We start from the raw sequence: 17156 nt of genomic DNA on the forward strand, positions 1-17156 counted from the left end.
TTCAAACTTTACAGACGTTTAATTTGCAATTTCACTCATCAGAATAAAAAAAACAAAAAAAAACAAAAAAAAACACACTTGTTACTTCATAAGAACACACATTATTGTCACAGTCAAATGTTTGATGATTAAAGAATAAAATGTCTGAGGTTTTTTTTTGGTTTCACAAAAAAACAATGCAACATTCATAATTGTTTTAAAAAGGCACTGTGGTCAAGGCACTGCGGAACAGGTCAGATATTGTTCCATCCTCATTTCTGTCCATGCGCTTTGTAATTGTTATCTTGCCTGAAATGATATAAAATGATACATCATTTAATATTTGGATGCTGATTGATTTTATGGCACAATTTGGATGTATAAAATGCATTTTAGCTTGAATGTGCACTAGATGTTTACTCCATCATTAGAAAGACATCTAAGGTAAACATTGAAAAATATATTGCAGACATTCCAGTCTTTAAAACCTGCAAGTAACCTGAAATTGACCCAAAAGAAAAAGGTGCAGCCTTTTCCATGTTGAAATTCTATTTCCTGTCTGTATGCTAAGCTACTACCTACGAAAGAACACTGAAAGGGAACTACTGTATAGCATGGAAAAGCTTCTGAAAACCGACACGTACTTGAATATTCGGCAAAGTGGTCAACAAGGTAAAGGGAGACCAGGTGAGTGTTTGACTTTGGAAAAGGGTCACGTTCAATGTCCCACATTCACTGATTTGGTACACGAAATTGACAAGTGGACTTGTGGCAGCTTAGTGTTGAAGTGATGCCTTCATAAGAAAAAAAAAAACACTCAAGTGCTTTTACTCATGTTATGGGTCCTTACGTGCGCCTCGTAGTTCGCACTTTATAGGTTCAACAAGGATTCAAACCCAGAACATTTTGACTGTGTGGCATACCAGTCAACCACTAGAGAAGGAGAAGTTTTGTTTTTTCCTTGTTTACCAAAAAATAAATAAAAAATAAAAAATGCAAGTGTGCTATTTTGCTGAGGATGTTTTGGGGGAAGAAGCCCGAGTGTCCAGCGGATTCAAACCCAGAACCTCTTGACTGTGTGTCAGACCAGTTAACAACCAGTGTTCTGCCAAGGGCCTGTTTTAATGCTTGGCTAGGAGGAAATGGTGTCAGTTTGCATACCCATGTGGAGCCTATCCCAGCTGGCTTTGGGGCATGAGGCGGGATACAACCTGGACTGGTCGCCAGCCAATCACAGGTCACAGACAAACAACGGACGGGTCACCAATGAATGTTATGGCACATATACATACACAAGTATTCACACGTACATACAGATAAGTTAGCGTCTCCAATGAAGCTAGCATGAAGTTAGCCGACTAGCATAATTGATCGAGTTAGTGGCGTCAAATGCGGCTCGTGGCTTAAGCCGTTTTTAACTTACCATCACAATATCAATTAAAAAAATATATCAAAGTGTTTGCAAAAATAAAAATAAAATAATAAAAATGCATCGCCATCCGTGTCATGGTAATCTACAAATGGTGATGGGAGGCAAGAATTTTGCTTGTTTTCTCAAAAAGTGTTCAAATACACCTTAGCCAAGTATGCTTTTTTGCTAATTATGTTTTGGGGGTGGGAAGACGGACAACTCAGCAGATTCAAACCCAGAACCTCTTGACTGCGTGGCAGACGTGTTAACCCTTTCGTCACTCTGCTGCCATGGTTTTAAATCATGAAAAAAAAAAAGCATATGTCATCTTTGAGGCTTCAAGTGTTGCCCAAAATGTCAAACCAAAGGACCCAAAGTACTTCTTAAACCAAACATGGTGAGCAGGAGAAAACATGAACCAGCGAATCCGAACTTTCCACCACTCGTCGTTCGCTAACCTGCTTCGTCCTTTTCTTCCTTGCGGAAGCAAAAAGTTGCTACAATCAATCGCTGAGAAACTTCTTGGAGTTGTGCGTGCCATTGCGGACCGCGTACTCCTTGCCGCCGACGTGCCGGAGGAAGTCGGAGCGAATGAGGCGGCAGAGGTACATCAGCATCATGATGTTGGTCGTCATCAGGGCACACATGAAGAAGGCGGCGTTGTGCAGCTCGGAATAGTTTTTGATGACGTACCAGGTGAGGTAGAACTGCGCGGCCAGGCGGATGGCCACGAAGGTCCATATGTTGAGCATCTTGTTGACGCGGTAGGCGGTCGACGAGGTGGCCCCCGCCAGCTTGAGCAGCAGGCGCAGGTGGAGCGTCACGCTGTTCAACTCCACGAAGAGCGTCACCACCGCGCCGGCCACGTACAGGTGCGTGTAGAGCGTGTACAGGAAGCAACAGATCACCTGACAGATATTGGGAGATGTCTCAAAATTATTATACATCCGCGATGTAGATTTAGATTGGATGGATGGATGATTGCGTTTTCGTACAAGTGCATGGTGGATGAGGAATTCCCAAGCTGCTCTTGCGTGTCCCATCAGGATGATTTCGGCCGTATCCTGCACAAAGTATCCTGAGAAGGAACAACATTGAAAAATAGTTAGCCACAAGACATGGATTTTATATCTTTTAATTTAGTTTCTGTTTTAGTAGATAGGTAGTAACTAGTTCGATTTTGGTCCTGGAACCATTTTTTTTTTTTTTTTTTAAATCATCAACATCAACAGACATTTGAAATGAAATTTAATTTATTAGATTGTATTTACTGCATTTTCGAATACAGTATTTTATTCATTCTTATTCTGATTCATTTGAATTTATTTTATTTTTTTCCACTGTACAGAATTAAATGGCCCCTGAATAGTAAAAACCCGCATATAACTGACCCAATTGAAATGCATTTAAAAAATAATAATAATAAAATAAACATTCAAAATTGAACTTTTCCCCCCAAAATAGCCTTTTTATTTGACCATTTATGACTGAAACGTGTTCTAATTATTAGATTAACACCTTAGCTGTTCACAATGGGCACTCCTACAAGCATCTGGCCAATAGTTTTCAGACTGGATTCGGGTTCGAATTTGTGACGTCATATGCGCGTTTCATTTTTCGTCAATAGGTGGCAGTAGCGATTTGAAATGGAATATTCTAGTTCGGTAGCCGATCACATCGGCATAAAGTCTAGTCAAGGTAGCAAATTAGCATGAGTGGAGGAAAGCTGGCAGACGAAACAGAAACAAAGAAATTATTTTCCATCAATTTCATTTAAATTAATTACTTAAGAATTGTTTATTAAACTGGTAGCCCTTGACATTAATCAGTACCCAGGAAGTAGTAGCTCTCAGTTTCCAAAGGTTTGGTGACCCTGTACTCTTACAGGCAATACTGACTGGGAGTTATAACATGTGCTTGATATGTATTATACTTTTGAATGAATGACAAATCAGATTTCCTTCTCGAGCTAACACTAATAGGGCTAATAGTGTCCTTTTATTTTTGCACATCTGCGTATCTAAGCGCTTGTTGTCCTGCAGCAATTCCACTCACTGAGAGTCCTTTTGTGCCTGGGAATGACTGGCACGCTGTGGCGAACACATTGTGTGGGGGTGCGTGCGCGTGTGTTAAAACAACAAAAGCAAAGTGTTGTCAGGGGCCAAAACCACCAGAGATTTGTGACTCAGTGGTGACACATGAAACGCAGAGACGACAAAACAGAGTCACAATGATCAGTTGATTGGTCGCTGCAGTGGTTTGAGTGGCTGCCAGTTGACTGGTTTTTGAGAATCAGGTGAGGGGGCGGGACCTTGGCTTTTTGTTTGGCGGCACATGAGAAAGTACAGGATACACGCCCCAGCAAAACCAGCGCCAGCGCAGCACGCCACCGACAACTTCCGTGTGCATCTTCACCAAATAGTTTAGAGCTGTCAAAATTCAACGATTAATTGATGACCAGATTAATCGACTACTATTTTAATCATCAAGTACCGGTAATAGTTTGGAGCCTTTTTTTTAAATTTATTTTTATTTAAAATTGTCAAAATGTTCTGATTTTAGCATATCAACAGTAATTGTTGATTGATTTCTGTAGTCCTTCATGAGCGAAGACTGTTTATCTTCTGTGTTTTATCAAAATAAGACATTTGCAAACAATGACCGAACCGGTACCATAATATAACATAAATCCCCCCCCCCCCTTTTTTTTTTTAATCGCTATACAGTAATACGAAGTCAGAAATAACCACCAACTACTGATTAATAAATAGTAATCAGGGGGAAAATGCTTTTGTAACAAACTTGCAAAATGCAAAATTAAAATTAATCCAATTAGTCGATTAACTAATCAATTGATGAATCAATTATAAAAATATTAATAAAAGATACAGTGGATCTCTGCCATTTGTGTGTGATGGAGACTGGGTCACAAATAGCCAAAATCTGTTTATAATAGAAATCCATTATAAACGCATAAAATAATAATAATAATAATAATAATAATAATAATAATAAATTCAACCCCAAAAAGTCTTTAAAATATGTTGATAAATTGCCAATAAGAATCCCCCCACACAAGAAAAAGAAAAAAACACAGATGTTAAAAAAAACAATAATATGACTTCTATGGCAAACAATGTACAATGAAAACATTTATGACATACATGCGTGTTTTCATATTTTTCACCATCACCTTTATAGCCACGCCCAAAAATTGAGTGATATGTGTGTATGACGATGAGTTCACTGACCTGTTGAAATGCACACGAGCAGGTAGGAGAGTGGCGTGTGGTAATAGTGAAGGTCACGCAACGTCTCAGGCCAAACCAGCACACTGTGACCAGGGGAATACATACACAACTTATGGTGAGAAGCCATTTTAACAGAAAAGTTTATAGAAACATTTGAAGCTGCTTATGATTAACTGCCCTATGCTTTCAAAATCCATTTTTGTCCTGCTTTTGTCACCATAGGTCAAAATAAGTCTGTGATATGGCACTGCTGCCATGTAGCTCAGTGGTAGAGTCATTATCTTGGAAACCAGTGGTTGTGGGTTCGATCCCATGCCATCATGATCATGTCAAAGTATCCTTGAGCAAGATACTGAACCCCCAGTTGCTCCTGATGCTGCGTTGTCAGTATGAGAAGTCGAATGTAAAGTCCTAGGTTAAGGTGTAAAAACTCTAAGTACCATTTGCAGACAGATTGTTAGTCAAATGACATTTCATCACATTTTGAAATCATCCTCACAAATCAAATTGCAACGGTCCAAAGTCCAATGTTTTTCAATGAGCTTCCTTTCACCCAGTAAGACAGTTATTTTGACTTGTGACGTAAAACTCTGAAATGTTTCATGTAGGCGACATAAAGCAAAGGCGAGTAAAATTATCACAACCGCGGAGGTGGATACATTTAATTATCACAACCGCGGAGGTGGATACATTTACCGGTACTCAAGAAATATTTCATTATGAAGAAAAGCCTTTTTTTTTTTTTTTTTTTTTTAAGTCACCTGTTTGTTTGGTTTTTTTTGGGGGGGGGGAATTCGTAATCTGTAGAAATGTTGGAGAAAAAAAAAAAAGAAAAAAAAAAAAAGAGGATTGCTCAGTCAATCACCCTTTCACAAGGAAAAAGTCACCACTTTCTTCAGTGGTGAACTTTAATGAGTCATCAAAGTTTGTCTTAGCAGCAGCAGCAGGTTTTTCCGGTTGACGTCCAACCAATACAAGTTGGACTTGTACCTCGACTGCTTGCAAACATGCAACAAACTTGTTTTTGTGGCTTGCACACTCATCCAAACTTGCTCCACACATCATGTGACTGTGACTAGAAAATGAAGACAATGGTGTCGCAGTGTCCCAGGCTACATCCCCCCCCCCCCCCCGCGACACACACACAATAATGAAGCAGAAATATTTCGTTCCTGTGCTTAAATCGATGTATTTATGTATACTTGAATATTTTGCTTTCTGACCACATTTACTTTGGTTCGCTACAAAATCTGTACTTTATACCCTCCACTTTGTCAAACCAACCATGGCCTTATTCCAGACTGATGTTATCAGTTCTGAAACTAATGTGAGGCAACACACCATCGTTTGTCATCCACTCCAAAAACCACATACAAACCGGGTGTTTTTTGTTTTGTTTTTGTTTTTTTTCAGGTTTTAGCATCCGCTAATTTAGCATTTTTTGTTAGTCAATTGAAAACATAAGCAAAACCCCATGTGACAGCAGCTAACTGTTAACTGTTATCAAATGTAGAAGGTGAAATGGAAGCGCGGCTCAAAAATAAATACTCTAACAAAACCTGACAAATTTGTACAAGGGGTGAGTACTTTTTCACACCTCTATGTTGACAAGGTGAAGAGGAAAATGCAGACGGTCTGTTTTCAAATGTAACCAGTCAAAACAAAAATAGGTCAGATCAGATACCTGAAGAATGGGTACAGTGTCTGACTCCAAAAATGACATGTCTGTTTTCAAATGTAGGGAATAAAAGTAAAAAGTTGTCAGAAATATAAGTATTTACTATATTTTTTGAATATCAACAGATACTTCAAAAAGTTACTACTGCAGTAATTTTGCCAAAGTAGACTAGAAAGTAACATGTTTTCAAATAATTAAAAGGTAGAAAGTAGTAAAAATAAATAAATTGATAAAAAAACGTGAGTATACTCACATTTCTGCAGATATTTCATATATTTTCATGAGAAAACTTTCTTTATGCATTCAAGACATGCTGAGGTACCCCTGTACACAAACAAACAAACAAACAAACAAACAAACATTCGATCGCCTGTTTTGTTTCAGCGCCACCCTTTCATTTCACGGCACGTTTTGAAACAAGACTTGGGATTGGGTGACAGGATATCTTTTTTCCTTCCTCTTGGCGCCACTTCAAAATTATGTTTCACTGAAAGCGCTAATGAGCTTGAAGCTATGTTAGCCCATAAGTGGGGAAAATTTCAAAATGCAGTCTTCCCTCGCTATAACGCGGTTCACTTTTCGCGGTCTCGCTGTATCGCGGATTTTTTTTTTAAATGCAATTTTGCATATTTTTTTTACAGTAATATGCCCATTTTATAAAATTTATGAAGGTTTGAACATTGTCAATGTTTGAACAAGAGAGAAATGTGAGAACATGTAAATGCCTCAATGAGAAAAGTGTATAAATTGTGCGGGCGGGGATTTTAGAGCCTTAAAACGTTTATAAGAGTTGTAAAACATAAAGCTAACTACTTCGCGGATTTCATTTATTGCGGGTATTTTTTGGAACCTAACCCCAGCGGAAAACGAGGGAACACTGTAGAAATGTGACATGGCAAAATACAAAAAAAAAAGACAAACAACAACAAAAAACGTGTTAGCTGCAGTAACATTAAACTTTAATGTCAAGTAGGAAGCTGCAAAACATCATCCTGTGGGCCGCAAATGGTCCCCGGGCGGCGAGTTTGAGACCTCTGCTTTGAGTTATTTGCCACTTCTGCTATTTTCACAAAGTAAGAGGTAGCAAGTACTGACAGCATCTGTTTTCAACCAGAGGCAAAATGTAGGAAATAAACAACAAACACCTGAAAAAAGTAACCTACTCGTCAGTCTTTTTTCTACTCTTTTGACAAAGGTTTTGTACTGAATCGGTATCTGTTTAGTAAAGTATGTTGTAGTGCTTATTGACGCTGCCCCAGCCTATCCAACACGCAAAAGTCGTCCTACCTCGAGACAGCCCACGTCCCGGTGAGTATGGAGTGCACCATGGACAAGGAGAGGTTCCTCCACTTCCACGTTTGGAACTCGTCCAGGACCACGTTCTTGGGCGCGGGCATCTTCCGCAGAAGCCCGTAGACCACCCTGAAGAGGACGGAGAAGAGCACCACCGACGGTCCCGTGTGTCTCTTGAGCACCGCTTCCAGGGCCTCCATCCTGGCTCACCGCCGCCGTGCCTCGCGGTCCCTCCTCGGACTGGAAGGCTGGATGGTTCCGGATACGCGTGCTATCCAGTGGGAGTGGATTGGAGCCTGGTCGGAAGCTCCTCGTGGCGTGCGCCGCCGTGTCGCACACTTTGGATGGTGATGTTTCCACGCCAAGTCAAATAAGAAACAAGTTCTGGAGGATTGGGCGTGGTAGAGGGAGGGGAGGGGGGGGGCACTCGCCTGTTGCGTCCCGCGTTGTCGCTCCTTGCTCGTCTGCACCCATGCTGACACGAACGAGGGCGTGGCAAAGCAGACGACGTTCGAACTAGGGCTGGGTATTGGCGCCAACCTCACGATACGATACGTATCACGATACAGGGGGCTCACGATACGATACGTATTGCGATACATATGTATCCCACATAAGACACATTTTATTTAGTTTTTTTTTAAAAACAAACTATAGGAAGATTGAGACACGTGCCATGTTAAGTTTATTAGTAAATAAATGTTGATATTATTCCTCTGCTTTAATTTTTCTTAGCAAGACACAGTGTCCAATCACTGGTGAGCTATTTTTGCATTAATTGAAGGCAATTAACTTCAAAGACGCTGCTGGTTTCTATTTTTTAGGCAATTCAAGCTGCAAAGGCAAACGTTAACTGCCTATTTAAAGTTAACAAGCAATATCGATTCTGACGCCTGCGTATCGATACGTGTATTGTAATGAGGCCTGCAACGATATATTGCCGTATCGATATTTTGAGCACACCCCTAGTTCAAATGCGCACAAGATTTGAAAGTGGATGAGAAATGCATGTATGCGAGTGCACTTTGAAGGAGAAGTATACTTTTACTTGTTGTGATTTAAGACTAGGCTACTTCAATAACCACGCCCAGTCAAAGAAATTCTTGTTGTAGTGCTGATTTAGAAGAATATTTGGCATGCAGGGTTCGGCGCGTTTCTTTATTAATAGAGAACTACAAGCCGTTGCTTGACGTTCTCCATCTTTTTGTTCCTCGCGTCAGAAGTGAACTGCAGGGGAAGCAAGCGTTCGTTCATTCAGTTTTACTGCCTCCACGTCCTGGAATTCTTTGCAGACACAACAGAAATCTCCGAGTATACACTTGGAGCCATCCGATTCATGCTGATTGATAAACGGCGAGGGAACCGGAAAAGTGTCTGTGTTTGACACGTGCACTTAACAAAAATGGTGCTCAAACTTTTTATATATTCTCAGTTTTGTGTGCTGAACTCTTGACCAGGTCGTCCTGGTCTTGCAAAAACAGATTATTGATCTCAATAGCTTTTTATTTGATTAAATAAAGGTTGTATGTTTAAGAAAAATAGCCAACAGAAATGTAGTGTCTTAAAAACATTCGAGCCTACATGTTATCTCCAGAGGCCTCAGATTAAAAGGACGCATGAATAAAGTAACCAGAAGAGGGCGCTGCAGCCTGCAACAGTGCAACTGCGCAGACACCAACCATTTGAGAGACTCGTCGCTTTTATTTGTTTTGTGAACACGTTTAAATCGTTAGTTGAAATAACACAATCAATAGTTTTCAACTCACTACACAGTGTGTTTTATTCCTTTCTTAATGTTTACATAAAAACATTGTCAAATTTTGCCACGCCTATTTTCTTGGACGTCAGTATGGCGCGTTCAGGAACACTTGGATTGAGCAATTTTCCCAGCTACTTCTACGTGCTTTGCGTTTTCCTTTCATCGCTTTCGATTTGCTTAAATTTAGTAAATATTTATTTAATAGTTAGATTTGCTTAAATTTAGTAAATATTTATTTAATAGTTAGGTTTTACTGTTCTGAAAAGTAAAACTTTGGACGCAGTATAGGCTTAAAAATCATCATTCGGCCGTTAATTTCCCAATGACTGTGCCTCAAATGACGGAGATTTTTTTTATTTTTTTTGGAAACCTTGCTTTTAACATTCACAGCATTAGGACATCAAACATCAGTTCAAAGTAACATTTACAATATTAGAAAAATCATATAACTGTTTATGAAGCGCTTTTGCCTCCTGGAAGTACGTGTGTGTGACGTCACTGACCTTTTTTTCCGTGTGCAGCTGGCCGCCTTCTCGCAGCTTGTCTTCTCCAGCGGGAGGCCGATGGTGAACACGTTCCGAGCCGGGCAGCCCCTGAACGGCAGGCGAGTGTCTCGCTCCGGCTCCCCTTCGCTCAGCTCAACTCTCATGATCCTCACGTCGACACTGCTTTTGCTGCTGCTGACTTGACTGACTAGCAGAGACACAAACTGTCGTCCGAATTAACATCCAAGAAAATAACTAACGATATTGCTAACGTGATGGTAAAGTTGCAGTTACAATTATGTCCACTGGGTGGCAGCATTCAACAGTGAACGAATGTTGAAGTTGGTTGGTTGCACTTTGCAGTGAGCTTGCTAAAGCTAACCTTGTACATACTGTAAGCCCTAACAGGAGCATGACAGCGTTTAACATGATCAGTGTTGCAAAATAAGTGGTTGGAAGTCTTTCTTTTTTTTCCTTTGTCGTTGCAAAAACAATTCTCAGGGCTTTTCACATTTATTTGCGGTTTTGCAACTACGTTTGTTCATATTAAAACGAATGTCAGCCTGTAGCCTACTACTATAAATGTTAAACATCTAAACCCCAAAATACATAAATAAATAAAGTTGTTTATTTTTACTTGGCCTATCGGAATGATTTATTTTCATGATTTACAATATATTGTCATGTGATTGAGCCGTTGTGTCGACTATGTCCACGTGTCCAGTATATACACAGGAACAAGAACAGGACCGCTTTGGATATAATCCAATTGTGCAAGAATAGACGGGCGATGATGCAAGCGCAGTGCTGAGCTAATCTGCAATGTCATGCACACCCGTCCCTTCCTCACACGTTGGAGTGCAGCCTGGACTCATGAGTTGAACGGAAATGAAGCCAAACTGCGACTTTTACAGCCACACGCTACTTAAATTTGCTTCTTTTTTTTTGTCTGTTTGAAAAACAGAAAAATGTCAACTCCAGATTAATAAAACAAAATTTTGACTTTCTATTAAAAAAAAAAAAAAGGAGCATATTACATGACTGTATGGAGTTAATAATCCGCTACATTTAAAATGCTGAAATTGCAAACAAAAAACAAAAAAAACAACAACCAGGACATACGTGTTAAGAGAGAGAAAAAAAAAAAAAATAAAAAAAAAAAGTGTTGGCGCACCCTATGTACGGTGTGCCACTCTTGTTAAAAATAATGTATATGTGCTATTTGTTAAACACATTGGTAAATAGGATAGCATTGATAATCTGACAGTAATTTTAAAAAGTAAATTTCTGATATTTGAAAATGTTTTTTTTTTAAGGTAGCGTGTCCTTGGGACCCTTGGAAGGCACCAGTATTAGTTATATTAGTTATTAGTGTTACTATTTTACAATTCTATCATTGTGATGGCTATTTTTTTAACATACATAAAAATAAAGCACATGCATTTTTTCAGCAAAAATAAAATGTGCACATAATGCATTTATATAGTTTGGTCTTTATTTACAAAAGCAGAGCAAAAGCATTCTGTTGAAACCAATGAAAAAGATTAAAATACAGGAATATGGAGCCAAGCTTATTCACATATTGTTTTATATCAGTTTTCATTTATGTGTTTGGTGGATTTTTAGGAATATTGACTGCCAATAATCCTGATTATAACAAACAGCAATTCTATACATGTGTACCATATAAAATGTACAGTAAGTATTGAAAAAAAGATATTAAAGATTAAAGTTCAGATGTAATTTAGGAAAAACTTTGATTAGTATAAAAAGAAGTCATAATATAAAATGTAAAAATTCCAACACACAATTTTTAAACAATCCTTAAGGCTAACATCATATTTGCAATCAAGTATTTTGTTTTTTGTTTGCAAAGGAAAACAAGAGACTTTAAAACAAAATGGACATGTTTTGTCATGTCACGCCAACATAAATATCAAAATCGGAGATAAGGGATTGTGTTGCAATTTGCAGCGATCTCTTGATTTTTCCCAGAGCCGTACATGATAATTGTATTGATGAGTACAAACCAAATGACGACAATTCAGATTCTAATCCCACGGTAGCAGCTGCAGAAAGTTGGACGGCACCAAACCTCGCCGTCCTTGCAGATCGCCCTGAAAAGAAAGTTTGTGAGCCAAAAAGAAAAGTCCATCCATCGTAAATGACTGGGACTTACGTAGTAGAAGCCGTCGGGATCCATATCGCCGAGCACGTAGATGATGTCACCGGAATGAAAGCCCAGTTCGGACTGCGGTAAAGACGACACATGAGAAGGGATTGGACCTCATCATCGCCAGGACGACGCAATGACTATTAAAACCATTGTCTACTTTCAATAAGAAACTCATTTAGTTTTACTGGATTATGACTGATTTTGCAAGATCTACAGAATATTGTGTTCTCTGCAGTTGAGAGACTCTAGCATTAAAAAAACAAAACTAAAAGCATTACATCTTTGGGACACTTAATATATTTAAAATAGAACGTATTTATATGTTTTTGGGAGCAAATGAGTTAAGTTGTCTTTGAATAATTTAGCAGAAGATGATGGCTAGCCTGCTAGCTAATGTCAATTTTGGTGCTAAAAGAACACATCTGTGTGTGTCATTAATCAGAAAAAGGCCCTCAATGACCCCGATCTCTCGTCTCCAGAAATGTGTGCGACGTCACGGTGCGTTGCTTCATGTTGCCGGTGTCGCGTGTCGTTTCCTACCTCGCTGTCGGCGTTGGGCGAACTTTCCCATGGGTCGTAGTCGAACAAGGCCACCATGCGACGTACGACGCCGTCTTCGGGAATGCTGGACGCGTCGCTCACATCGGGACTCAAAGATATTCCTGTGTAAAGCGTTTGATTGACAACGGACGGTTACACTCCAGTCCTCTAGGTGGCACTATCAAAAAAATTGATTATACATTTTCACTTCTAAAAGTATCTATCTCCAAATGCTACCCAAATATTGTCTGCATGATGTTAAAATACCATCAAGAATAAAATGAAAGCAAAACCTGTCGGGGGGGGGGGGGGGGCGGGGTTCACTACTAACATGTTAAGCTAGCTTCTGTACTGGTATAAATCACAAACTGGTAAGTGTTTTCACTAAAAGAAGTGGTCTTTAAAAGTAGCAACGCAAGATGGCTTCCCTCTGGCTACAAAATGACCTAACAAACAACGGATAAGCAAAATGACACGAACAAACTAATTAAAATAACCAGCACACAAATGGACTGACTACAGCTGCTAAATAACGAGCTAACTGGCTAACAAACAAACAAACAACGAAGATGTCGAACACGTGAAGGGGCCAACAGTCACCACAAATGACAAAAAGAGACGAAGTGATACCTGTTTGGTCTACGGGGATGAACCCCTGCTGCATGAGCAGATGTTTGAGGTCGTAGTCGTCCACGGGGACTTCGGCCACCAGGTTACTGGCTACGTAACCCGATAGGCCGCCCGATTCGCCGTGATAGAAGCCGTCAGAGTCCTTGTCTCCAAACACCTGGCAGGTTGCACACATAACAAATTGGAAAATGTGTCTATGGAGTCACAAGAGCTTGACTGTTTATGTTGACCATTCACAGTATATTATTCTACATATTGTGAATTGTGACTAATAGAGGTTACGTTTACATTTTGGAACTAATTTTTTTTATTGATGGGCTTTACTTTTACTTGATTGTTGATCGCAGAGAAATCTTTGAATAACTCCCGGAGAGATACCTTACAACAGGGGTCTCCAAGATTGGTCCTCAAGAGGCCCTATCCAGCCTGTTTTCCATGTTTCTCTCCACTAACACACCTGATTCATGATCGGGATCATTATCAGGCTTCTGCAAAGCTTGCTGATTAGCTGATCATTAGATTCAGCTGTGCTGAAGGACGGAGATATGGAAAACAGATTGGATAGGGGCTCCCGAGACCCCTGCCTTACAAGATAAAATTAAAAGCGTTTTTCTTAGCAATGAAATGTACATGTAGCGCTTGTCCAACACTTCTTGGTACAACTGTATGGAATACATATGGATGTGGAATTGTGGCTGTAGAGGCAGCAAATCATGTGGAAATCCCACTGAGAACTTAGTGAGCGGCAACATAAGATGGCCGCCAGTGTCGTCGCTTCTCCCAACAGCAAGTGACCCAATCGGAGCGCAGCTTATTTACATATTGCATATTAATGAGAAAATGCAGTCTTCCAAATGAAAGTCCAACAAAAATATCTTGAAAAATGGCATGGCAGGCAGGCAGCTCTAACTCAAATGGTCTTGCAGACCTAATAAAAGGACATTCAAGGGGAAAAAAAAAATAGGTGTGGTATGTTGCCTTTCAAATACATTTCCCCCACGTTTTATGAATGGCATTTCTAGATCTTTCAATCAGGAAAGTGGATTTTCGAGTTCCACCTTGAGTTTGCAAGTCAAGGTAGCGCTTTTGTCTCACCTTGATGATCTGTCCGGGCACGAAGGGCAGCTCCTCGGCCGCCGTGTCCGGGTTGGGCGACATGGCGGCCGGGTTGTACGGGTAGAGCGCCACGAAGAGTCTGGGTTCGGCGGGCGGAGCCGACCTCTGGCTGGCCGTCTCCAGCTCCCACTGGCGGAGGTCCTCGGGGGTGGCCACTCGCACCTCGTCGGGGTAGATCAGCACGTCCAGCTCCATGCTCACCGCGCCCAATCTGGACTCCAGATGGTCCGCCTGCATGCGCTCGCCTTCACCCTCATCCTCATTTCAGGTATAAGCAGGAGGTAGGCTAATCCTCTTTGCATTACCTCCACCCTAACCTCAACAAAGTGCGCATTCAACAACACTGCTATCTTCGTCATTGGGAAAAAACGCGGCAAGAGTTGTCTTTTTTTTTAAGGCGAGAAATTGCACCAGCAGATGCATGGAATGCAGTATACAAAATGCATATATAAAAAAATGCATTCAGTAAATGCAAAGATGGCAGTATAGGTCTTCTATAACACCACAACTGTTGTGCTTAAAACTCGATGATCAAGAACATACAATTGTTCGCTTGGAAACGAGTGTTTACGAGTGTAACTGTGTGATGAGCCACATGCTGCTTCATACAATCATCCATGATGTCTGCTCTTGGCCAGACTTGACCCACTTCGAGTAAAGACATCACTTCCTCTTTTGACCCTTAACAAGCTAAGCTTAATGGCTAATCAGCCTCCATGTGTATGTGTGAGACTGTCGGCGCTTGTCGTTTGGTTTTTGAATAAAGTTATATTTTAACTCATTCACTGCCTTTGACAAGTATACTTGTCAATTGTATTTTTTAGAGCGGTGCTAAATGGGGGCGAATCTGAGCATGCTCCACTGTAAATATCAAACTTGGAAACAACTTTACTGATGCCCAACCACCGGTAGATGACATCATTGCCCCATTTTATAGGAAATAAACACAGTTTCAGAGTCCATGGGAGAAATGGCTGTATTTTGGCAAACCTACATTTTTCTGCTGTCAATTATAAAAGAACGGGACGGGACAAAAAGTAGGGAGTCTATTCTGTTATTTGGTAGATTCGGTTTATATATAATTATTGAATGGAATATCACGTGAGTATTGGAAATGTAAAAAATTTCTATAATGACTGGCAGTGAATGAGTTAATTACAATTTTATTAAAAATACCTTTTATACTTGTTGATCGCTTACATAAAGGACATGCGTGCAAAGTTACAACTGTACACAGTTTACATGTGTTTTTTTTTTTTTTTCATTTTCATGTAAACCTTGACTTAATATGCAAAAGATAGCAAAATAGTTATGATCATTGTGTAGCATATTTTCAAACCTATGTGCATTTCTCAAGTGGGCCACACGATGGCAATGTCGATCTTGTATGTGGGTCAAACTGATGCCACACTGCATTTACTATCTATCTATCTATCTATCTATCTATCTATCTATCTACCTAAACTTCATTACCCACAATACCACGCTTCCGCAAGCGCCTACCCACTGCGCCTACCTAATAAGTTGAACGTTTGAACCACATTACCCACAAAGCCTTGCGCCCGGGCTGCCACTACTATTACATCATTGGCACGGACAACCACTTTGGTGCTGGGGGATGACGCAAGCGAGGGTGAGCGAGAGAGAGGGAGAGAGAGAGAGGGGAGAGACGAGCAGACAGCAGCTGCAGCATTCACTTGCCGTCGGATTTTCACCGCATTGCGAATTTAACTTAGAAGGAAAAACAAATAAACTAGCAGACAACAAAATCTTGAAAACAACGCCCAACAATCTTCAGGCGAGCGGCGCCGTGCCTTAACAACCCTCTCCTCCCCTCCCCCCCAAAAAAAGAGCAGCACCTCCAAAAATCCGAATTAAGGCAAAAAAAATAAAAATAAATAAAATACCGTCATCACTAAAGTCTGCGCATTTGTCCAAAGATGGTCGACCGCGAGCAGCTGGTGCAGAAAGCCAGGCTGGCCGAGCAGGCTGAGAGGTATGACGACATGGCGGCCGCCATGAAATCGGTGAGTGCCTTTCATTCATTATTATGTCATCATCCCAACAGTCGCTGACGATGCGCGCAGGCCGTCAAATATTTGATTTGGAAATAGATTTTTTGTTTTAACAAGCTGACATGACGTAAAAGCCGCTCCCTTTGTGTGGTCATCTTGTGCGATTTTTGCGTTATGATCAGAATTTTGTGGCTTCTTGTGATGCGCCGGCTCCTTTTGGGCGGTGCCTTTCGACCACAAGCAGGCCTGCGTCACGCTGGCTTTCCTTTTCTTATTCTTACCTTAAAAAAAAAAAATAAAAAAAAAATAAAAAATAAAAATAAAATAATAATAATAATAATAATAATAATAATTTCGTTCCTATAATGGGGTTCCACCCCCCAAAAAGTGACGACTCACTGGGGGCATGTGAGGTTGCTCCTGCTACACTCCCTCTCTCTCCTCACCATTCCCTCTCATTTTGTCTTAGAATAATGATAATATAAATGATATTCCAACACTGTTTTAGATAATGGCTCTTATGCAAATTAGTGACATTGGAGGGAGAGGGTGTGTGTGTGCGCTCTTTGGCTCCACGCAGACGTAGGAGGCAGTAGTAGTAGAAGAAGAAGCCTTCTGGAATATTCTTTTGTCATATTGCAGTGTAGCCAATATGATATGATCACATTAGCTTCCGGTGTGTACAGTAAAAACTGCTGTGTCATGTTAGCAACAGTGAAAACGGATTACAGGCGCAGGATTTGATTGAATGATCAAGAAAATGAAATAAGGGTGTTGAAAATGTGCAATAATACCTAACTACAAGTTGTGTGGTTGCGTGTGC

The 17156-nt window shown here is 40.4% G+C and overlaps 4 protein-coding genes across 5 annotated transcripts in view; 1 reads left to right on the plus strand and 3 right to left on the minus strand.

The window, feature by feature from the left end:
• tlcd1 (TLC domain containing 1) lies at positions 1–10020 on the minus strand. Of its 2 annotated transcripts, none has more exons than XM_077494249.1 (4): positions 9875–10020; positions 4642–4724; positions 2386–2468; positions 1–2298 (listed from the first exon to the last, which is right to left on the minus strand). In XM_077494249.1, the coding sequence occupies exons 1-4, from the start codon at positions 10018–10020 to the stop codon at positions 1894–1896; spliced, it is 717 nt and encodes a 238-aa protein (XP_077350375.1). In that variant the 3' UTR covers positions 1–1893. The 2 variants fall into 2 exon arrangements, with proteins under 2 accessions (XP_077350375.1, XP_077350374.1); XM_077494248.1 differs by lacking the exon at positions 9875–10020 and adding an exon at positions 7607–8069.
• Positions 9999–17156, minus strand: part of camkk1b (calcium/calmodulin-dependent protein kinase kinase 1, alpha b) — a 27749-nt gene continuing 20591 nt past the window's right edge. Inside the window, exon 17 of the mRNA XM_077494240.1 lies at positions 9999–10080. Coding sequence (XP_077350366.1) covers positions 10010–10080 — 71 coding nt within the window. The 3' untranslated portion in view covers positions 9999–10009. The remainder of the gene's footprint in view (positions 10081–17156) is intronic.
• LOC144000433 (RIMS-binding protein 2) lies at positions 11330–15407 on the minus strand. The gene is made up of 5 exons (XM_077494251.1): positions 14298–15407; positions 13203–13359; positions 12573–12694; positions 12036–12107; positions 11330–11973 (listed from the first exon to the last, which is right to left on the minus strand). The coding sequence occupies exons 1-5, from the start codon at positions 14553–14555 to the stop codon at positions 11908–11910; spliced, it is 675 nt and encodes a 224-aa protein (XP_077350377.1). The 5' UTR covers positions 14556–15407; the 3' UTR covers positions 11330–11907.
• The window catches only part of ywhag2 (3-monooxygenase/tryptophan 5-monooxygenase activation protein, gamma polypeptide 2), a 6862-nt gene continuing 5637 nt past the window's right edge, over positions 15932–17156 (plus strand). The window contains exon 1 of the mRNA XM_077494250.1: positions 15932–16345. Coding sequence (XP_077350376.1) covers positions 16259–16345 — 87 coding nt within the window. The 5' untranslated portion in view covers positions 15932–16258. The remainder of the gene's footprint in view (positions 16346–17156) is intronic.

The sequence above is a fragment of the Festucalex cinctus genome, chromosome 13, assembly GCF_051991245.1.
Source record: "Festucalex cinctus isolate MCC-2025b chromosome 13, RoL_Fcin_1.0, whole genome shotgun sequence".
Classification (NCBI taxonomy): domain Eukaryota; kingdom Metazoa; phylum Chordata; class Actinopteri; order Syngnathiformes; family Syngnathidae; genus Festucalex; species Festucalex cinctus.

Excerpts from the sequence above, each read along its gene's own strand:
- tlcd1 (XM_077494248.1), bottom strand. The coding sequence starts at position 7,812 with ATGGAGGCCCTGGAAGCGGTGCTCAAGAGACACACGGGACCGTCGGTG. Across the intron at positions 4,725-7,606 it reads GGGACGTGGGCTGTCTCGAG|TGTGCTGGTTTGGCCTGAGA; the intron begins GTAGGACGACTT and ends CCCTGGTCACAG. Across the intron at positions 2,469-4,641 it reads GCTCGTGTGCATTTCAACAG|GATACTTTGTGCAGGATACG; the intron begins GTCAGTGAACTC and ends GTTCCTTCTCAG.
- LOC144000433 (XM_077494251.1), bottom strand. The coding sequence starts at position 14,555 with ATGCAGGCGGACCATCTGGAGTCCAGATTGGGCGCGGTGAGCATGGAG. Across the intron at positions 12,108-12,572 it reads CGCCCAACGCCGACAGCGAG|TCCGAACTGGGCTTTCATTC; the intron begins GTAGGAAACGAC and ends TCTTTACCGCAG. Across the intron at positions 11,974-12,035 it reads ATCCCGACGGCTTCTACTAC|GGCGATCTGCAAGGACGGCG; the intron begins GTAAGTCCCAGT and ends CTTTCTTTTCAG.